General features: G+C 31.1%; 1 protein-coding gene across 1 annotated transcript; it reads right to left on the bottom strand.

The window, feature by feature from the left end:
- Positions 1-6,966: 6,966 nt before the first annotated feature.
- Positions 6,967-14,762, bottom strand: LOC129950191 (putative uncharacterized protein DDB_G0282499). Its single transcript, XM_056062039.1, has 3 exons — positions 13,688-14,762; positions 10,302-10,876; positions 6,967-7,398 (listed from the first exon to the last, which is right to left on the bottom strand). Exons 1-3 carry the CDS (start codon positions 14,431-14,433, stop codon positions 7,094-7,096), a joined length of 1,626 nt encoding a protein of 541 aa, XP_055918014.1. The 5' UTR covers positions 14,434-14,762; the 3' UTR covers positions 6,967-7,093.
- Positions 14,763-24,505: the final 9,743 nt, after the last annotated feature.

Raw genomic sequence — 24,505 nt, 5'->3', positions numbered from 1 at the left:
CGTTAAAGAGATGGTGGGTATCGATTTGAAGCTCCTGGGTTTTTTCCAAGATCTGCCGTAGTATGAATATTTAGTCGATAGTGGACTTTCCTGGTCTGAAGCCACACTGATAAGGACCAATCAGGTTTTTGACGAATGGCTTCAGACGTTCACATAATACGGCAGAGAGGTTCTTATAAGCAATGTTAAGGAGACTGATGCCTCTGTAGTTGGCGCAGTTTAGAGGGTCTCTTTTCTTATGTATCTATCGGGCACACTATGCTGAGATTCCACTCATCGGGCATGCTTTTTTTTTCGTCTAAGAAGCCGGTGTTCCTCTCTCCTCTTCTGCTCGTAGGGCTCGCGTGCAGCTCTAGTCCTTTTGTGCAGCGCCGTTTTGTATGCCTCTTGTTTCGCTGCGTGGGCTTGCCGGCATTCGTCGTCAAACCATGGGTTTCGCTGTGGTGGCCGTGTGAAACCTAGCACTTCAGAGGCGGCATTTCTGATGGCTGCAAGGCAATGTTGCCACTGGTTTTTAATGCTTTATGCAGGCAGCATAGGACTCCTTTAGAGGTTATTAGAGACTCGATCGGAAAAGGACATGGCAGTCTCTTGCGATTGTAGCCGTCTAACGTCGAATCTTCTCACAGTTCTTCCTTGTTATGGCTTGGATCGGGATATCCGTAGCCGTACCTTGGCTAGAACGAGGTAGTGGTCCGAGTCAATGTTGGCCCCTCGGAATGTTCGGATATCTTGTATACTGGAGAAGTGTCGTGCGTCGATCTCAATGTGGTCAATCTGGTTGACGGTTGATTGATCAGGAGATTTCCATGTCCCCTTGTGGATATAAAGATGCGTGAACTGCGAACTAGCTACTAGAACGTCTGCCCCGTAGCGAAATCGACCAGCCTGAATCCGTTGTCGGAGGTGGTGTCGTGCAGTCTGCATCTCCCGATTATGCCACCAAAGATGTCTTCTTTTCCTAGCTTGGCATTAAAATCTCCTAAAACAATTTTAATGTAATAGCCAGGGCACTGCTCATATGTCTTGTCCAAGAGCTCGAAGATTATGTCTTTGGTGTCTTCATCTTTCTCCTCTCTTGGGGCATGCGAGCATGTAAGGCTTATGTTGGCGAATTTAGCCTTGATGCGGATTGTCGTGATGCGCTCGCTCACACTGTTGAAACTCAAGACTTTTTGCCTGAGTCTAGTTCCAAAAACAAATCCACACCCAAATAGACGCTGTCTTTGTCCTCGGTAGCAGTCACCGTAGTAGATATCGCAGTCTTTTAGTTTGCTTTTGCCCGGTCCATCCCATCGCACTTCATGGATGGCGGTAATATCTGCCTTGCAGCAGTTTAGGACTTCCGCTAATTGTTCGGCTGCACGTGGTCTGTTAAGGGACCTAACATTCCACGTACATATTCGAAATTCGTTGTCCTGCAACAGTGAATCCGTCCGTATCCGAGGCTTGTTGGTGCTTCGCAACTAAAGGTATTTTTTACGTGGCCAGGAAGTCACCCCGACGGCTCAACCCCCAACCTGGAGGGCCAGATCCTTCGTATAACTCCAAGGAAGGGGAGCCGGATAAACCGCTCCTTACAGAACTGGGCTTCGAATATGTTGAAGAAGCCCTATAAGGTGTTCACTAAATAGTTCAACCTTAAGCATCTTGCACATGCGCTACGAACTGCGAACTGTGGATGTTCGCATATTTTGACTTTTATTTCACATGAGCTTTATTTCTATTCGCAGACAGCGACGAATTGTCAATTTATAATTACACATTTCAACAAACAAAACAAGAGTAGTATAATTTTGAGGTTAAGTTGAGCGCGGGCAATTTATTCGTTGCTGTGTGGATGGTATGTGGAACGCGAATAGAGTTTGACAGTTCGTAGCAAACACACTACAATTTGTTACTACGAAATTGTTTTTATAGAATTGTCTTATTGTAGAGAAGAAAATGCAAATTTTATTATCCTAACATAAGTGTGAATTGGTTTCTTTTAATTAAAATGTGTTTTTGTTTGAAATTGACTTTTTAAAATACGTTAAATCACGTTTGTTCGTCCATTCGTTCATTCGTTGTTCGCTCTCATGTGCAAGGCTCTTTACTGGAACTGTAGGCGCCACCGTTGATTCCATCTCGAGAATTCGTCCGCTGCCGCCTGGATAAGGAGAGGTGCCTTAGTGGAAACACTTCTCCACCCTCTCTCGTTTGTTGCCCCAAAAACTTTCCACTAGGGTTGGAACCCAATCTCCAGTTGAGGTACTAGGCACCCGATGTTCACCGCGGGGAGGTGAGAGTAGGAGTTGATAGACAGAGGTGGGTTTTGAGAAAAACCTGTGGACGCTTGTGGCATCTTGAATGCACATGTCTACCATTTGAACATCATATTTATAATTAAAAAAAATAATATTATTCACAAAATCAATTATAAGTTTTGTGCGCAATGATAGTATACCTGCCAATTTAAAAAACCCATTAGCATTTGTCAGGCTGTACTTTTTGCTTGTACTCGAAATGAAAAATATAAAAATAATTAATATGTCAAAGTGGCAGTGACTTATAGCCAATTCGATTGGTCTTGTATGTCCAGCTTTAAAAAGGCCTTCACATATTCTGAATACACTTTTTCTGACCAGATTCAAATGGAGCCGAGCCAAAATGAGGCGGCTTAGTTTGGTTCTGTTACCAACTAACAACAATCTAGCTATCATGGACTATCTCATACAATAATTGATGACTGAATTACAAACGCGCTTCAGCTTCGGCTTCGTCTGCGTTACGGTGGCCTTGCTTCGAGGTTGCTTGAATGACATTTCCCTCCAAAGAGCAAATATTTTGTTTGTTGACATTTTTCTACAGCTGTTGAGCTGTCAGACGTTTCCGTTTGGAGTCACATTATGTTACGATTGTCATATGGAACGTGAGGTCGAAGCTCCATTGTGACAGCATGCATTGAATTCCTATGACTGAACTCGTAAACGTCAGGCGAAGCCGAAGCTGAAGCGTGTTTGTGTTTTAGCCATAATCCATACAAAGTCTCCACGTACCGTTGGGTTTGGTGAGTTCGTTTAACTAACATTTGATCTGATTAGTTTGTTGTTGCAGAACAACAACTGCGTGTACAGCGCTTAAGATGGGTAAGGCATGTGAAGCGAATGAACATCGAAGCTCCAGCCTGTAAGGTATTCAAAGCCAAGCCTGAGGGAACAAGAAGCAGAGGCAGGCCTCTTCTCCAGTGGAGTGATGAAGTTGAGGCTGTCGCACGTCAACTTGGTATTTTAAACTGGAGCAGCAAGCTAGAGATCGAGTAAGTTATTACTTGAGGCCCAGGAGCACAATGCGCTGTAGCACCAACTAAAGTAAGTAAGTAAAGTAAGAATTCGATTTGAGCATTCCATATTTCAGATTTTTCGTGCCAGAAAGGTGGGGTTTTGAAAGTTATCTTTGATGATTTGACCCGTTATTTCCTTTGACTTGCTGTTGTTGCTGTACAATTTGCAGGATCATCCGATTGCTTCGTTTTTTACCCCGCCACCTGGCATGTGAAATAAGCTCAAAGCAGTAAACATCTTACCAGATTGATTGTTTTATTAGAAAAAAATGTAATTACGATTCACTCAGATTATTCGTTGAGCGTTTTTAATAAAAAAAAATATACTATCCAAATACAATTCTGTTTTTTTCTCGGGGTCACCAATTGAGGTCTATCGTGTAGCAATAAAACGAATGAAAAGAGATTAGTTATTACAAAATATGCTTTATTAAAAAAGCCACAACTTTTAAATTATATGCATGTATGTGTGTACATGTATTGTTAAATGTTATGTACTAGGAAAATGACTTGGGATTGTAGCGCTCAAGAATTACAATCCACAAAATTAATATTTTCCGCCTTCACCACATTCCACAAAAATATTCCGTTTTTCCAAATTCCAATCTCAATTTACGGTTCGAAGTTAATGTTTTACTTTTTATTGAAAAAAAGAGAAAAAGAACAAATAGTAAGTTAATAAGCGAAAGTTGACGGCCCTGCGGCGCACATTGGTGCGAGGCTGGAAAAAAGTTTTTTTTAAAAGTCATTTTAAAAATTATTGTTTAAGTACTCTTAGATAATTTGAGCGTTTGATTTAAAAGTATTTTTTAACATATGTATATATTGTATGTTCTGATTTACAAGCCCTCAAAGTTGAAAAATAAGTTTACTCAAATCGGGAACCGTATTTTCAACAAATTTTGAGATGTTTTTTTTCTGAAGTTCTTTTAAATAAATTTTCTAGCGGTTTAATAATTTAATTGGTCTATTTTCGATTACCTAAAAAAAATAAAAATATTGATTATGTACAAGACCTATAAGTAGTCTGAAGCTTAAGTACTAGGAAAAAAAATGCGTTTTTTTAAAACTTTTTCATTTAAAAAAAAGCGCCAAAAGATACCAAGAAAGTAAGTATGCCAGCATATGCTCCATACATTCAGGTTAAAGCACAGAACAAATCAGCTGCACATACGTGGGTCTTGTCTTAGACAAAAAACTAAATTGGAAACGCAACGTACAGGAAGGAGTCAGAAAAGCTACTGTAGCTCTCTTTTCTTGCAAAAAAGCTATCTGTAATAAATGGGATTTACAACCCAGAATCACGCATTGGCTATACAGATCAGTAATCAGACCGATTTTAACGTACGGTGTGGCAGTATGGTGGACTGCTTTATCGAAAGGTATAAACGTTGATAAGCTAAATAAAGTCCAACGTTCAGCTTGCCTATGTATAAGCGAATAGCTTCGCACGACCCTATCTGCGGCACTGGACACCTTACTCTACCTAACACCTCTTGACATATTTAGCAAACAAATAACTGCAAGCTCAGCTTTTCCCCTCATAGCTTCGACGCAGAGGACTAACAACAACATTGGCCACTCCGTAATTCTTAGGTATTTAGAATCAATTCCAAACCACAAAGACTACATCGTATGGACATAAGAGTCCATAACTGTCGATCATCTCTAATGGAGATGGCACAACAGTTTAATATTCACCTTTGCTGGGTGCCGGGCCATAGAGCAATTCCAGGTAACTGTAAGGCAGATGAATTCGCAAGGAACGGTACAGTGCAGCCCATCCTATCACGTTTGGCAAGTACTGGCATACCAATCGCTACTTGTAAACTGCCGCTAATGCAAGACTGTCTTAAGGAAAGCACGTCACGAGACTAGGCGACTTTTGCAGAAGCTGTATGAAGAGGAAGAAAGGGATTTTTTTTCAACTTTGAACTCAATTTTATTGAAAACAACTTACGAAAAACAATATTGTTTCATGAAATTTTAAATTATATGAATTAACTTAATACAAAATAAAGAAAAGGATTGGGGATAGTCCTTTATTTTTCTTAATTTTTCGGTAGAAATAAAAAAAGATGTTAATTTTAAAGTTTTGCTTCATTTTTAATTACCTGGCTTATAAGAATAAAATCTCTTACTTAAATCTATATACATAAAAGATTATGTAAAAAACAGTCAGTATTGAGTTATTGAGCATTTGTGCAAGGTGTTTAAGAAAAATGTTTACTCTTTGATCAACCAAAAAGTGAAAGTGAAGTGAAATATAATAACAAACATGTTTCGGTGTTGTGTAGTGAACTTATTACTGATGGTCATGATTTTCAAAATCTTGTACCATATTTTGTAGGGGAATACCCCAACTTAATTTCTGAGCAAATAGAAACTGTGCTGTCAGAATTAAAGAAACGTTTTATGGCTCAATTTTTAAGTCTATGGAACGCAGTTCATAGAAAAAAAGTAATTTTGAAAAAAAAATACACTCATTGGCTCGAAGGAGTTTCCGAAGTAGAACTAACACAAAGTGTATTGCCCGAAACTAATATGCGAAGACCACAAAAGAGTTTTGACGAATGCTGTGATCGAGCTAAAAGGTATAAGAGGGACGAAATTAGAAATATATTTTCTCAAGAAGAGATAAACTATGCAGCAACATCAGATTGCCTTTTCTGCTCATAATTTGATCCGGATAAGGCTCTTGTATTATTTAACAAGCAGAATTGTCGAAACGCAAATATTAAGTATTAAGACATGCCATGCCATTAAGACAAGATTTTACTAAAACAACTTTTATTTAAATATAACATCTAAAGCTTCTAATTTTATAAAAATGTCAATAACTTTTTTTATAACATTTTTTTCTTGGCTAAATTTTGACAAGACTTGTATAACTAACTAATCTTAAAAATGTGAATTAGATTTTATAAAAATTCGCTTAATAGTTCAGATTTTACAGACTTTTTTTCGCTCTCCCATACAAACCTCAAAACCTTCAAATTTTAGAAAAATGTCAATAACTTTGTTTATAATTATTTTTTCAACCAAATTTTGACCAAATATGTATAAGACTAATCTAAATATGATTGCCAAATTTCATTTAAATCCGTTGAACCGTTCAGATTAAGCAGACTTTTTCCGCTCTCCTATACAACCCAAACCACTGTGCTGCGTTCGTCACCCGGTATAATTACAAAATATAAGCCTAGTATTTAAGTAGTATTATAAAGTTAAAGTTAAGAAAAAAAAAGTGAATTATAATTAATATTTTAAAAAGATGCTTTACTTAAATAATACAGGATATCCTTAAAATAAAAATAAAATAACATTAAGTAATTTTTTTTGTCAAAAATAAAAACGTAAACAAAAAAGTTAAAAATTAAGAAAGAGGGGATGTACAATATTTGTATAAATACTTTGTATTATGGAGTTATAGACTGTTAATAATCTTCCATTTAATTTTCTAGAAATTATATAAATACCTTTCTTTTCATTTTCCTATTACTTACTTAACATACAAAGTTATACGCAGATATTTCTTTTTGCAACTACTAATTCTTAGCTGAAATATCTCGAATTTTTTATACCTCATTTAAACCCTGGTGACGTGTAATTTACGATGGTTCCTAATTAATAATTATAATCTGTCATGTCAAATTATTTATTTCTTTTATTCATATAAGTTCAATGTATGTATGTTAGTCATACAAAAACTTAACATTTCGTGCAAATATCACATTGTTTGGTATTCAGAATCTGAACATGGACCTTTATTTAGTCAATTTTTTCAACCTTTGGTGTCAACAAATGATAGTTATTGAAATCATCGATAATGTCTGGTAATATTGACTTTTCGTTGTTCACTTCTTCAGAATGCGCACTTCTCTTTCTAGAGTTTTCAATATTATTTGTGCTTTCCTTGGGGGTTTCAGACTTTAAAGAAGAGAGCACTTCGAGGAATTTGTCGGCCATAGTTTTTTCGAATTCTAAACGTTGTCGTGTCAATTCCAAATGTTGCCTTTGGATCTCATTGTTTTCGTTCTGCATTTCGATTAATTTGTTGAATAGCAATTCAAAACCTAGAAAAATAATATTAACATGAATAAGTTTAAAGTTATGTATGTTTGGACTTCAGAAAAAATATATGTACAGTTATGGTTATTAAAATAGAAACAGTTCAATAATCAAGACGTATTTATCTTTAAAAATCTTAAATAAGCTAAGCGGTACGTCCATCTGGATTTCTTTTTTATATACAAATTTATATAAAGTTTAGAGATTATGGGGCATGGAAGAGAAAAGTGCAATTTTAATTTTACGTAAAGAAGGGTTTTCGTTAAGACAAATAGCCGAGAAAGCTGGTAGATCTTTCAAGCTAGTTGTAAACGCAATTAAGCCAACGAGCTAAAAAAAAACAATTGGGCCATCCAAGAAAAACGAACGGGTTGGGGTCAAAATTCTGCCGGGGTCAAAATTCTTTTGTCAAAATTCTGCTTTTCAGAATTCTGTTTTTCAAAATTCTAATAAATAAATAATAAAAATAAGGTTTGGAAAATGTTAAAAAGCGCGCGCTTTTTTGTAAAATTATCCTCTCGCTTGCATAAGACGCAATTAATTTTTCCTCTCTTAACTTAGTCTGGGTCTTAGACAATCGTTAGTGTCTTTTCTTATCCCTTCGTGATAGTGTGTTATTCTTATTAAAAAGCAAAAATGAACGTTTCACTTGTTAAATCTAATAAGGGAAAAGAAAAGCTGTGCGTGGATGGATATATGTTTTATTTTGAAAAGTTAAATAAATGTAAAAACTATAATTGGGCATGCTCAAATAGAATTAAAGATAAATGCAAAGGGCGAGTAGTGACTAAATTAAATTGTGTTGTACATGTAATTGTAAGGCAAACTGGTCACCATAACCTCGCGAAAACAACAATTCTCCCAGCTAGCAACATAGTGCAGGAATCTGTGGTTCAGACACCTGATGATAGCCGAAATTTTTTTTGTTAAAATTGAAACAAAAACCATGTTAAATTGACTTTTCCGTTAATAAATATATTATTAAAAAAAGCAGAATTAGCAGATTTTTTTTTTAATATAAATTTCCAGAATTTTGTAAACCAGAAAAAAAGCAGAATTTTCGTTAAAAAAGCAGAATTTTGAAGCCAGAATTTTTACCCGATCCCAAAACGAACATCAGAGAAGATAGAGACATAATTCGTGTATCAAAAAAAGATCCTTTGAAGTCTTCAAAAGACATTATTGCCGAGTTAAAGCTTGGAGTTTCTTTCAGAACAGTTCGCAGAAAACTCTCGCAAGAAGAGTGCACTTTTTAAGAAAAAAAAAATATAGCATCTTGCTTAAAATTTTCAAAAGAACATCTAAGTAGGACCGGACCGGAAGGAGTTAAAAAATGGAGAAATGTTTTGTGGACTGACGAAACGAAGGTCAACTTGTTCGGAAGTGATGGCAGGTAAGTTGTTTGAAGGCCAAATAGTTGTGAACTTAATTCTAAATATACCATCAAAACTGTAAAGCATGGAGGTGGAAGTATTCTAATTTTGGGGATGTTTTTCCTGGTCTGGCGTGGAACAATTCATCTTATTGAAGGCAAAATGGATCAAGTAGCGTATGTTAATATTATGAAGAACACGATTATCTCATATGCGGAAGAGGATATGCCTTTAAAATTAATCCTACAGCAGGATAATGGGCCGGTCCCTTAGTTGACTCCATGATCAATAGGTGTCAAGCTGTAACTAAGAGTAAGCGTGGGGCAACAAAGTACTAACAAAAAATATTATGAGCTATGAAATGTTGTAGGTGTTTTAATGTTTAATTTTTGTATCTATTTGAATGACTAGGAAATATGATAATTTTTTGTTCAAATATATGAATATATTTTTTTTTTAAACTAGTTTTAAAAACAGAAAAAAAAAACAAATTGAAGTCTACATTAAAATTTATTTTAAGATTTTATTGAATAAAGTACTTGAATTCTTAAAATCTGAAGTAGTGTTTCTATCATAATGTCCATGACTGTAGTTAGGTTAGGTACATGTCAATTTTTTTTTTTTGAAATTTTGTATACATATGTTAATAACACAAACAAAAAATATTTTTGAACAACTTATTTTTCCGTGCATGTAGTTTAGAAGAAATTCAATAACGTATGAAGCTTTAAAATTATTCTTTTGCTTTTTATTTAAAAAGTCGTAAAAATAATAAAGAACAAACAAATGTAGTCTTAATAAATGTGAATGTAAGGTGGACAAAATGATCAAGCAATTAGAAATTAATAAATTATTTGAGAGAAAGTCACGCTTTAAAATTCGTCTGCCATGACCTTTTTATACTTGGTCAAGAGAAGGTTAAGGTCTTTGAGTAACATTTGATTATAATTTTCGTGGGTGGTTTGGTAGAGATGCTCAAAAGTCCAATGTGAAAAATAAAAGAAACTAGATGATATTAAAAATATATAGAAGTTTTATTGTTTAGCTTGATCTTAAAACTCAAAATAAACAACTTTCTTGACTAAAAGTACGTTTGCAGTCCCGCTTGACGGGTTTTTAAAATTTCGGAATTCGTTCAAACCCGAATCAACATTCTCTGTCGTTTATTTAATCGGTGTTGACTACTTGTAGGTTGGCTTGATTCGAAAAGTAACATAAATTATCAAAGCGTCTCCCATTAATTGCAAAAACATAGTAATAGTCAAGGTTGACAGATTTATTTGCTATTACTTAGAAATGTTGTTGACTAAAAGTTCAAAGAAGTTTTAGAGTCAACATTTTAAAGACATGACTTAATACGTCCCTATTTTTATTAAATTTCTGAAGGTAATAATTTTATTGACCTAGAAGGTTCTACTTAATACATTGCTAATATGTTTCTTAGCCAAGTTAAAGATTTCAGCAATAAAGAATAAAAATATCTTAATTAAGGTGTTTCAATAGGAAACATGAATACCATGAATATCATAGCTTACCATGATCTTTAGGATTAACTTCTGGTTCTTCCGTTGATGTTGGCTTTGAATTTTCCATATAGCTCATAGAGATCGTAGGTTCTGTTTGATGTGTTTTCGAAGCATTTATTAAGTTCGGATTTTGCAAAGAAAATTCCTTATTCGATGATGCAACATTTGGAGTATTCCCATTTTGAAATGCGTTCACAAATAACACTTTCATTCTTCCATTATTCGCAGATGATACGATTCCTGTATTTGTTTGGGGTTTTGGTTGGGCGCAGATAATTCTCTGTTGGGGCTGTGGTCGGATTTGTATTTGTTTAGGTTCTGGTTTTTTATTTTGCTGAAGCAAGAAGTTAGTAGGAACCAATGAAATAAGTCCTTGCTGTGAAATACCATTGTTTGATGGGTTTGTTATAACAATTGACTGAGGTATGGTTGATGGAGCTTGCGATGTTTTCGGTAAGCTATTTGTATTTGCATTAAGGTTATTTGACGAATTTGTAAAATGTGATCCTGGACTTGAATTGGTGTTGTTTGTGGCTTGAATGTATTCATTTAGGATAGGAGCATGCCTTTCCGGACTCTGGTTGCTGTAAATTATAAAGCAAAAATAAAGGACATCAATTTATTTATAAATATTTGCTAATGGTAAGGAAGATTTAATTTTACTAAGTTAAATTTAGGAAGTGGATATTATGTTTTTAATTTAATTGAGTAGAACGATGAATACCACGTTTCTTTTCCTTAAAATTAATTTGAGTTATTTTTTTTTAGTAAACTCTTAAACATAGTAAGATATAAAACGTGCTATACATTAACACTCTAACTTGGTTTACTGGAAATTAAATAAAATACAAAATTTCAAACCAAGTATTGGGTCGTACAGGAGATTCACATAATATACACATGATTTACTTGGAAGAAGACATGATTACTACAGCGGCTCCGTAAAATAATAACGCATTTCAAAGTTGTAAAATTAGTACTGTATTGGCTTTTTTATTTTATGAAAAAATTGCTTTTTATTTGTTAAAATAAACCTGTTGTTAATTTAGCATTTTGTTTATTTCTTTGTTTCATATTTACCTATAAAAATAAATTAGTTATTCTTTTCTGAATCTTTAAACTGTTGAAGCGTATATTCTCTTATTTAAATATAAAGCAACTTTTAATAGGTTATGGCCCAGTCCATGCTTAATATAGTTAATTAAATAAAGGAAATTGAAGACCAATTGAAATTTTATTGGAAGAATCTGGTCGAGAAAATTGTGGTTCCTGGAAGTTTGCGGTGAAAACATACCTCGAACTAGAAGATCTTCGGATCGGATTCGCAGAAAGTGACGAAAGTCAGAGCAAAAATAATTCCTGGCTCGATCAATAAACATCGTCCATGTTCAGTCTGGGAAGACTGCGAAAGAAGCATGGAACAATCTGGAACGACTTGAAGATTCAGGACTGACGCGCAGAGTTCGACTTTTGCGGACTTTAATCACTATATGATAGTGATTCTGTCGAGTCATACGAAATCAGTGGTCATGGAGGTGAGTGACGAATGGGCTGGTATGGGTTGGGGGACTCGCGAGACAGAAATTGGAATTAATTTATTCTGACCTTTGCGGTCCTATTGATGTTGCATCTCGTGGTGGTGCACGTTATATCATGGTACTAGTCGATGATTTTAGTAGAAAAATCTTTGTTTATTTTTAAAAAGCAAAGTCTGAAGCTTTTCAAAGATTTGTCGAATTGAAAACTTTTGTTGAAAGACAGAGCAACAAGAAAATCAAGATTGTACGCACCGATAACGGCACTGAGTTTTGCAACCGCCCATTTAGCAAGTTGATGAAAGAAAATGAAATTCAACATCAGACGATAAAATTATTCAACTTTAAATGTTTGTTTTTTATTGTGTCCAAAAATTTTAGTTGTATGTATTAAAAATGTATTGTTTTGCTTGTTTTCATTTTCAACATTATCTTCATTATTTTCTTTTTTCTTTATTTTTGTCCATACATTTTAATATTTTTACCGTACGGGTTTTAAAAAATGTCTACAAAAAAAATTAAAATAAATAATGTATACAAAATTGTAAGGTCCGAAACAAATTACTACAACAGTTGTTATGACAGGAAGTTTGTTTTATAAAAATTGAAAAATAAGGGTCTAGGTATTTGTTAATATTTCAAGTGTTCACTAAAACTTGTAACCACTAAAACTAGATGTTTTAATGTCTCCAGGCTGATGAAAAAGTTAAAAACTACAAAAAATGGATCAAAATTTTAAATGATTTAGCATAACGTTTTAGTAAGTTTAAGCAATGTAGACTAAGCTAAAAAGATGATTTACCTAGTTTTAAACGTTTTTAACAATTTGATAAAGTTAAAATCGCGGAATGGCTACTTTATAACTCTTAGCAATTTGCTTAATCCATATTACATGTAATGTTAACAATTGGGAATTCTAATTAATAGGCCCGTTTAAGAGTATTTGCTTTGTTTATTATCACGAACTACTAAATTGTTAAACCCTTAACAATAGGGTTTTCACAAGCCTTATTATTAAAAATCTGAACATCATGCGTAGCCATAGGATTAAATCTCAATTTTGATACAGAAAACATTTTTCCCATTTCTCAATTCTAACAGACATTTCGTCGTACTGAATTGCTTTCAAAATCAACGAACTCTATGGATTTTCTTTTGCAGCCATTTTATTAACTGGTCGTGTCATAAAATATTTGCTTTAGTTCAAAACATTTAAGAAACAACCAAAATGAAAAAGTTTAAGAATCCCATTTTTAAAAAAATCCATTGAAGCTGTATTTTTATTTTTTATTTTTGTTAAAATTTTATTGTTCAGTACTTTTTTTTATTAGTTTACAGGCACTCAAGGGGTTAATAACTCTTAACATGTTTACGTTTAAACACAGTACGAGTGTTAGGAAAAAAGAGAACGATTTAAAGTTAAACCCTTTTTAACTGTGATAGCACAACAGTTAGAAGATTGCACAATTTTTATTTTATTTTTGTTCAATAATTTTTCGTCGAAACTAAGCATCAATTGTATTTTCAAATATAAAAATAAAAAACAAGGTGTCCTTGCTTCGATGTATCCAATAAATTTAGTTTTTTGAATACTTGTAAAAAACTAACGATTTCCGAAATTATTGCAAAGTCGAATCTGTTTATGGTTTTATTCATTTAAAAATATGACATTTTTTATCAACAGAATTTAACAGTCTGTTTAAAGATTAACACACTTTTAAAACGTTAACTTTATAGATACATATGTAATAAGTTGGGTTTGTATAGTTTACGCAGAAAGACTTTTTTATTAGAAAACCACAATTCAATTTAAATTTTAAAGGCAGACTAAATCAAAATTACTAGGTATTCTCTACTTACATTTCATTTTCGTTTATAATTTGTACATCCTCTTCAATTGGCTCGTCCTTTGGAATTATTAACGGTTCATCATCTTCAAGTTTCCAAGAATTTAAAGAATCTTCTTCTTTAATTTTGCATGCACCATCCGTTTTATTATTGTGTTCCATTCCATTCTCGATATTATTTAAGGGCTCATCATTTTCTTCTTTTGAGCTCAAGCTAGAGCAACTTGCATTTTCCTCCAGGATTTGAATATTATTATTTGACGATTCATTTCTTTTGACGCTTGCACCTTCGCCCTTATGTTTTTTCCTTTCCTCTTCAAGTTCTTGTTCCAATTGATATTTCAGAGATGGTTTAGGTATTTCATTTGGTCTGACACTAAATATTGAACGAGTCATAATTTCATCCATTGCTCCGAAATGCTTCCATGTTACTCCACTTATTGAACCCATATCCATATCTTTTTTCAAACGATTGTAAAAGCATTTCAAGTTCTTTATCCGAGTGTTGATTTCTTCCGTTGACCTGTTATAACCATATTCATTCATTTGCTCTGTCAGCTTTGCTATGACGGTGTGCTTTCTATGCGTAGTTATTAGTGTCCTTTGCACTGTGGGATCTCCCCAAAGTGATATGAGCAATTTTGTCTCCTCAGTATCGAAATTAGGATTACGTCCCGGGTCCTTTTTGGATGAGCCAAGCAAAACTCGGTTATTGGATACCCATTTTTCATTTTTACGTTTTACTCTGAACCGTTTCATTATGATTTGTTTATTTACTTCAAATTAAGGGTGAAAGTAAAACACAAACTAGTTTAAAACAAAAGTTATTTGAAAAATCGATATCGAACCGACAGAATACAGTACTTAGAGAATAATGAATGAATTATTTAGGGGATGAAACTCTGAGTATATTGCTTCTTTAATTCTTCACAATATTAAAAGAACAGCTTATTTTGATTTAAGCAAGTTTACACTTTTTTTTTTAAATTAAATATGTTATATTATGTGTTTAATTGTTTAATTTTATTTAAGTTCTTAACGCGCCTCTTCTGTCTTCGGAGTTTCAAGTTTAAACTGCACACAATCCAAAAAAAAGGCTATCTGCCCGTTTGTCTGGAAAACAAAATATGTTATGCGCATTTTCATCGAACGCACATGCGCGAGTCACAACACTATAGTTTGAATTCAACATACCTACTTATTTATTGACAAAACCGAAATGCGCATGTCCTTTGTTAGGTTTGTTAAAAATTTCACTCAGTGTCGGGACAGGAGGAACGGCTCTACCTACCTATGTATTGGACTAGTTCAGGATAGTTAAGTTTTAATGCATCAGTAAAATAAAACATCCCTTAACTTCACCCTCCCAAATGCATATGTATAAGAACCCCTTGAATATTTGTTTGTATATTATAGGAAATGAGCCGTGCGCATAAGAAATGTTCAACCATTTATGTTTGGATTTGTACAACTTACTGGTATGTATATACATATATTTATGTTGTTAAGGTGAATTAGGGCAGGCGCGACTTAAAAACATGGTAAAATAAAACATTTTCGGAATCCAATTATTCATGAACATAATGTATGTATAGTATAAACACGAGCATTTGTGAGTTTGTATGCACAAACTACATAAAGGATTTTAATGAGACTTATTTGCAATAATATAGCTTATAAAACGGGATAACAAAAAGACTTTTTTTAATATGATCCTACCTATAACCTAAAAAAAGACCAAAACCCATTTGTTCAAATTGTTGGATTTTTAATGTCGATGAAAAGATGTGATATTAGGCTTGTTTTGACACAAACATAAATATATAGAATATATGTAGAACTCATAAGTTTTGTGCGCAAACGTCACGCACACATTGAATTAACAAATAAATCAGCAACTCGCTTTAGCTTGTAGACAAACCAACTAAGTTACGGATGATTTATATCGTCATACAAAGTATTTTTGATAGAGGCAATGTCGAAATTGTGCAAAAATATAACGATAAATGCCAATAAATTGGGATAAATTCTGTCATATGCATTAAATATCGAAAAAGAGGCTGGGATGCGACCCACACTTATAACTTCCCATCCCGTCTGTCAATTTGTCTTGCTTACAAGTTTGTAGGGTTAGGTTAATATTCTTAAAAAATTTAAAATTACAAACAATATTTTTCATATAAAGAAATAGTTATGTTTGAAAATCTAGTTTTGTTAAATAGATTTTTAGTCAAAACAAAATGTTTACCAATTTAAGTAACATTTCTTAAATTTTTACAAATTAGATGAATGAAATTAATTTGAGAGATATCAAGAACCGAACATCAATTTTTATCAAATTTTGCGTACTATTTTTGTAGATTTTATTTTTTTTATGAAAAAACGGAATGTTGGATTTTTATAAAAAAAAACTACTGAACATCGAAAACAATCTTTTCTGACTATTTGAGTCGAAAGTAAATTTTTACCAAGTTTTAGTATTGTTTTTTTGTTAGGTTTTTATTTTTTGTAAAATAAGTGTCAATTAGATTTTTTCCAAAATTTTACTGAATGTTGACAACAATATTTTTAAACGATAAAAGTAGTTTAAAGCCGATATCTCAAAGTTTTTGAAAAGATATTTGAGTCGAAATTAAATTTTTACCAACTTTGAGTATTTTTTTTTAGGTTTTTATTTTGTATAAAAAAACAGTCAATTTAATTTTTCCCAAATTTTTACCAGACTTATTGGTTCGTGAGATATTTAGGGTTAACCAAAATGTTCATCTTTTTTTTAAACTGCTATAGTACAAAAAAAAACCACCCACGCAATTTCCTTGAGAGCCCTTTCCGCATCTTATTGTATTATTATCTGACAAAATTTATTTGAAGTCAATATCTCTACTGGTTCTTGAGCTATGGACGAAGAAAACGTCGCGAACGTACGGACGTATGTACACACACACACACATACATCTTTCTTAAAATCTTTTATTTCGACTATAGTTACCTTGAAACGTCGAGAAATGTCAACATTTTCAATTTGACAAATCGGACCCTTACAATAACTTTCTATGTGAAAAATAATGAAATAAATAAATTACAAATTGTAGTAAAAACTAGATTTTAAAAGACTGCAATCCTTACTGCAGAAGCCAACATTAAATTTTCAAAAAGCTAAAACGCTCTGCAAAAGTAAATATCCACAAATTGCAACAGTTTATCTGGCTTTAAACGATTCAAGATTAATTGTCAAAGCTTACTAAACAGAAATGTCAACACGTTTGACATTCTTAACTATCTAACCGTAGAAAGGAATCATTGAAACTTTCAATACAGCTTAAAGAACACCCTATTCTTTTTTACTTGCATTCGAACTCGAAATTCTAATCAAACTTGACATTACTATAGTAAAGCCCAAAACATTGGGTTGATTGACTTAAAATTTGGAAATTAAGGTTTTGAGCTGATTCGCACTAGTTTTTTTTTTCATTTTATGTTTACGACTAAAAATAACAGTGGTCCCCATACAATATTTTTCGTCAAAAATTGAAAATTAAAATTTTCTCGAAAGCAAACCGATTGATTTTTTTTTTTAAATTTGCCGTAACATTTTTGTTTTCTTAGTTTGGTTTGGTTTTAGAATATAAACAAATATTTTTGTATTGAACCAGAAGGGACCCTCCGTTTTTTTGTTTTAAGTTTTCTTAAGAACTAATCAAAATGTCATTGTTTTTATTTTTGGTTTTCCAAAAAAACTACATTTTATACAAAATTAATCAAAAAAATCTAACGATTTTCAAATAAACATTTAAGAACAATATTTTTTCTAAATCAAATGGCGTTTAAATTATTGAAAACGAATATTTTTGCAAGTACATTTTTAAATCTTAAAATGCAGGAAATATTTTGTATAAGACGAGTTCGTGTCAAGTTGTGCATTTTATTTTGTATTTTAATATATTCACTAATTTTAATCGAAATGGTTATGTCTATTAATTTATTTCGTTTTGGAAATGCTTTTTGTTTATTTTACATATAGAAGGGACGTTGGGATGGGATGGGACCCACACTGATAATTTCTCACATCGTTTGTGATTAGTCTTACGTAAAACTTTAACAAAATATTCATAACAATATTTTGAGTGAGATAAATAATTCGAAGTGATTATCTTTCTTTGTTCTCCTAATACTTGAATCGAAATCGATGTAAAATAACAGTTTGATTTCAAAATCTATTTTTGTTAACAAGATACTAAGTCGAAAACCTATTTTTAACAAATTTTCTTAGCATTTTATAAAATATTTTATTTGTTATATAACGAAATACAAATGCAGAACATTATATTACGTCTTACAAAATTTGGCACAAAATGAGATCATTTTAGATTCAAAACCTTCATTTATTCACGAGATATAGAGAATCGGACATCAATTTTTATATTTGCGTACTGTTTTTTTTTTGAAAAGTTACTGTCGGTTTCAAAATTTAATTGAATATCGAAAACAGTATTTTTTATAAAATGCAATTAGTTTGAAACTAATATTTAATTTAATTTAATTTAAAAAAGTTGGTAAAAAATTATTCACAACAAAAATCTTCTCAAAAATTTGAGATAATGGCTTTCAACTACTTCTTTCTTTTAAAAAATATTGTTATCATGGTGATAACAGTAACATTTTGAGAAAGTAGAATTGAATTGATTTTCGACTCAAACAACTTTTCAAAAATTTGTGATTATGGATTCCAACTAATTTTATCTTATAAGAAATATTGTTTTCAACATTTGGAAAAATTTTGAGAAAAATTGAATGCACAGTTTTCTTATAAAAAATAAAAACTTAAAAGAAAATTTAACAAAAGTTGGAAAAATTGATTTTCAACACAAACATCTTTTCAAAAATTTGATATTATGGATTTGAACTTATTTTTTACTTATAAGAAATATTGTTTTCAACATTCAGAACAATTTTAAAAAAAATCGAACTGACAGTTTTTTTTACAAAAAATAAAAACCTTAACCAAAAAATGAATAAAAGTATTTAAAAATTGATGTTTGACTTAAATATCTTTTTAAAACTTTGAGATACTGGCTTGGAACTACTTTTATCTTTTGAAAAATATTGTTATCAACATTCAGTAAAATTTTGAGAAAAATCTAATTGACAGTTTTTTACAAAAAATAAAAACCTAAACAAAAAAATGAATAAAAGTTTTTAAAAATTGATGTTTGACTTAAATATCTTTTTAAAACTTTGATATACTGGCTTTAAACTACCTTTATCTTTTAATAAATATTGTTTTCAACATTTAGTAAAATTTTGAGAAAAATCGAATTGACAGTTTTTTACAAAAACTAATAACCTAACAAAAAAACAATACTAAAACTTGGTAAAAATTTACTTTCGACTCAAATAACTTTACAAAAATTAAAAATATTGTCTTCAAACTTTCTTATTTCACAGAAAATATTGTTTTCGATATTCTGTAGTTTTTTTTTAAACTCAACAGTCCATTTTTTTCATAAAAATATAAAATCTACAAAAAATAGTACGCAAATTTGGTAAAAATTTATTTTCGGTTCTTGATATCTCTCAAATTTATTTCATTCATTCAATTTGTAAAAATTTAAGAAATGCTACTAAAATTGTGAAAAGTTGTTTTCGACTAAAAATCTATTTAACAAAACAAGATTTTCAAACTTAACTGTTTCTTGATATGAAAAATATTGTTGATTATTTTAAAATTTGCAAATATAATTCAACTGACAACTTTTTTAACCTAACATGAAAGCCTACAAACTTTTAAACAAAGACAAATCGACAGACGGAATGGGAAGTTATCAATGTGTCAAGATATTTGAGTCGAAAATCATTTTTGCCAACTTTTAGCCCGTTTTGCATCCTTTTGCATTATTATCTTCATAAAAAGATTTATTTGAAGTCGATATTTCTACTAATTCTTAAGATATGGACGACAAAAAAAAAACTTCCCGATACTACGAACACATTCACACGCACGCACAGATATCTCTCTTAAATTCTTTTATTTGGCTCTAGGGACCATGAAACGTCGAGAAATGTAAAAATTTTCAATTTGACAAATCGGACAGATTTTAATAACTTCTTAAAAAAAATTACACAATTAAAAGAAAAACTACAATGAACATACCAAATCAATCTACCTGAATTGAAGTTGGAAACTTACTTAAAAAGATATTAACGAGAGTAATGGGCCATTTTAAATAAAATCAGTTAGTAAAACTCAAAACAAACTGTCAAATTGTTCAAAAGAACAGTCATTCAGTAATGGACTTAAAAAAAGACCATCTAAAAGAAACTTAATTTATTTAAATTTTGTCTCTTTGTTTTGTTTAATGCGCATGTTTGAAAATGTGTTTATGTTATATACATATATACATAATGTCATTTCAAGTGTAATTGTGATCTGCATTGAAGGATAATTTGTGTTTCTATAGTTTTAATAAAATGTTTTTTTCGTTTTCATAAATCTGGATTTGTTTTCTAAATTAACAACTTATCAAAATATCATTACAAAATTATGGAACTGTGGAAATTGTTAATTTTACTCTAATTCAAATAACAACAATATCTAATTTAGAGTTAATACAATATTTACCTATTTTTTGAATACACATCAGAAAATTTGAATTTATAAGATTTAATTTACCTTGAATTACCTTAATATATTTACAGTTGAGTATATTCATTGATGACATTTAAAATAAAATACATGGACCATTCAGCTGAAAATGAGTATTTCAAAAAAAGGACATTAACTATTGGATAACAAATTTTCTATTGTCAATATTGAGTAATGTTTAGAAGTAAGTAAATTGCGTGTATCTATGCATATTTTAGATGTCATTTCATACCATATTTAGTAAGGGCTCAATTGTTTTAGTTTTCAGTGTACAAATTTGTATTCCAAAATCAAACTTCTTTAAATAATTATTTCTGCAGAAATTTGTATATCATATATAATTGTTAAACTAAAAAAGAAGTTAATAGTTTTCCTACTTTTGATTAGAGCTGATAAGTCCAGAGCTAATTGGATATACATCAATATGCCATATAATATGACTTAAAAGTAGACAACATTGGTTAATTTTAAACAATCTATTGTCAAGGGTTTGATATTTATTTAACAATTTACTAAAGAAGACCAAAATTTTAAACCTTTCTTTTCGTTTTGCTAACTAGTAAATTGGTAATTGCCTTTTATTGAAAAACGAGCTTCCAAACATGTCTAAAAAGTGACAGGTCGTGAAAATAAACAAAGCAAATTCGCTTTAAAGGACCTACTAATTGGAATTCTCAAATAATGGGTTCAAGCAACAAAGGGGCTTCATTTGCAGTCAACTTCATTCTTTGAACATACATTTTGACCAAGGCAACTAGTAAGCTTCTCAAATGTCATGCATTTCAAATTCAGAACTTTACTCCGTAATCCTCTACTTTAAATTCATAGTAAAAAAAGTACAAAAATAATTATTTTCTACAAAACACTCCTCAGGCAAGCGATTTGAAATTTAGCATTGTAATTCCAAATTGACAAGGAACCCTTTTACAGAAAGCATTAAATGAAGTTGTGCAGAAAATCATAGAGTAATAAAGTTCAGCTTTCAGTCGAATGAAAAAACATGATAAACTGCTATTTTAATAAAAGTAGACTTGACTTAGTTAGGGAGATTTTTCTTGACTAACTTTTCAGTCAAATTTCCATTAAAGTTGGTTTAATTGAAAGGCAAGTTTTTGCCAGCTGGCCAATCAGATACTAGAAACTTGGGTAACTTTCAAGTCCTTTATGTCGTCTGAACCTACCCAACGACTGAACCATTTTATACACTGCTTGTTATTCGTACAGATATCAAATGGATTAAATAAACTGATAAAAGTTAAGGTAGTAGATGTTAAAATCGTTTACAATTAGGTAAATTATCTTTGAAGCTTAGTAATTTGCTAAATAAAGGCTTTAACATTTTACTAAATCATTTAAAATTTTGCAACATCATATTCATGTTACAAAAAAGTGATCCCGATTTCATAACCGACTCTAGTTCTTACACTTCTTAGATCACAGTTGAGCGTATCAAGGGCGGATCCAGACTTTTAAACAGGGGGGGTCACACACTTAGTTTTTACTCATCGCTTACAAAATGTTCAATGTTTTTTAAAGGAGGCTAACAAAATTTAAATGGGTATATTAACCTTATATTTACACATTTCCATTGCTAAACAACTTTAGTAATCAAATTATTTTGGAACACTGTTGTCCAACAAGGTATGGTTGAACTATTTAATTTAGACGACACCCTACATATAAAAGCGATTCAAGATTCCAACAGTTTTTTAAATATGAAATACTTAAGAGTTAAAACACAAAAGTTTAGAGTGTTCTTGGTGAATTTTCGCAGAAATGTAAGAAATTGTTTTAAAACGTACATATGTTTTTATCCAAAAATAAAATATACTTTTCTTGTTACCATTTCTATTAATGTGAAGAACCCTACAAAAATTCAAAAATCCTGAAAATGAGAGATGATTTGATATTCTGATATGTAGAAATTTCGTTTTTTTAAGTAGTTTTTTTCGAATTAAATTTTCGGGAAACTCTTATTACTATAGTTATCAATCTGCTTATTTGTATTTTGATCTTAAAGGCGTCAACAAAACTTACAAATTGTAGAGAGAAAAAATGTTTAGTTATTGAATTTAGGGAAATAGGTTCATTTAAGCACATAATTTCTCTAAAAACTAAATTAAAACAGATTAAGGTAGGTAAACAAATAAGTTGGGACCAAAACGTGTGCGTAGCACTGACAAATTTCACTTTTCAGAATCTCTTTTCACTTCAAATCTCAAGACATTCAAAGCTTTTATATCAATAGATATGAAACATTTATTATGTTTTTCACTTAGCCATTAGTTTAACAAAAGTGTCACTTTTGCTTTTTTTTGGAACATTTGTACTATTGAAATTCATGTTTAAATTTCAGTTCTAGAGCATCCAAAGGAAATTCATTTCAAAAGTAGTTTTATTCAACAGAAAATCAATTTTGAAAGAACTAAAATACACGATAAGGTCGCTAGAACTTGGTACTTTCTTTAAAAAGTCTGTTTACAAATATTTCCTATATTTTAAGATTTAAAAATGTACCTGCAAAATAAGTTTTTTATCAAAAATTTAAATGCCATTTTATTTCTCATTAAACCTATTTTTTTTTCGAAAATCATTTTAAATTTTGTCTTTAAAATATTTTTGGTAAACACTAAGTAAAGTGCTTATAAATATACATTTTGGATTTAAATTTCCATACAAAATGTTGACCCCTTTCTGAGATTTCGAGTTTTGTAAACAAAATACATTTTTAAAAGAGAAGATAATTGAAATCGGTCCATAACTGTTTGAGAAACCTTAAAAACAAAAAAAGGTTTTATGAGGGTACCCTTCCGAAGCAATACCAAAATATGTTTTTACATATTTAGAGACAAATCACATATTTTAACCAACAAATTTGTATAGGGACTGCTTTTATTTTTATATTAATAAAATGAAAAAAATGGCTTACCCTAATGGGCTAAAAACCGTAATTTCAATCAATACAATTGTTTGGACTATACGGGTCAGGACGGCTCTAGTTCGAAATTTTTTACTAATGCAAAACTTGCTATATAGTTCCAATACATCACAAGTAAAAATAACTTCAATGATCCCTATAATAATAAAATTGAAGGCTAGTTTTGAGAATTTTATGACAACTGAATATAAAATTGATGATCTCTTATTCAAGGTTTCTGCTTAAGAACAAAAACAATGAAAACAAATTTTATAAAAATTATTTAAGTCATGACTAAAGTTTTTTTAAATTCTAAATTGATTCAAAACAAAAACTTTAGTTGTTTTTGACAGCCAACCACTTTTTGGTGAATGTCGTTAAATTATTAACAAATTTTTAGTTGAAATGTTTACTTATACAATTTAACTGTGTAAGCTTTATGGCTCCACTGGTCAAAAGTTGATGAACTTGTGCTGTGTTTTCGAATAAAGCTGAATATCCGACTCATATAATGTTATTGTTCCATTCTTCAGTTAAAAGTAGTTTTTTTAGCAACAAAGTTCAAGGAAGTAAAATGCAAATGTTAATTTCATGTAAACAAAATTATTCAAAATATAATGGGGGTCATATCCATTAACGCAATACGATAAATTCTAAATTGTAGGGAATTCCAACGAAAAAACAGACAACTTATCTCCCAGCGGGGTGGGTCATAACCCCTCCGACCTCCCTCTGGATCCGCCATTGGACCGTATACACTGTTATCGGCAACAACGAAATTTCCAATTATGCTTAAAATCTTTGGGTTAATGTACACAGAACATTAGTAGGTATTCTATTAAGAGTAACTTTCTGATGAAATTGTTAATAAATTAGTAACATATTTGTTTGACACTATATTATTTTAATATTTATGTGCTTATGTTCGGTACCTGAATTGTTTTTTTTTTGTATAAACTTTTAGGTAAACAATGAGCGATAGATGGATTCTTCAAGTCTTCAATGGAATCCGATGAAAGGAAATTATAACATTTTTAAATTACTTTTATTAAAACGAATATAAATAATGATTTTTTTTTCAGTCAGCAATGGAAAATAATTATATTTACTAAGATAGTAATATTACAATAACAATATAAAATTGTAACGATATTTATTTAGGGTTATAACTTGGCCATAGTTTGATAGATCCGTACTGAAACTCTTAAGACATTTGATTGGCTTTTGCATTTTGTCTATTTAAGCCTTAAATAATTATTGACTTATTTTAA

The sequence above is a fragment of the Eupeodes corollae genome, chromosome 3 (assembly GCF_945859685.1).
Source record: "Eupeodes corollae chromosome 3, idEupCoro1.1, whole genome shotgun sequence".
Taxonomy (NCBI): Eukaryota; Metazoa; Arthropoda; class Insecta; order Diptera; family Syrphidae; genus Eupeodes; species Eupeodes corollae.
This window is presented reverse-complemented; position numbering and strand designations above follow the sequence as displayed.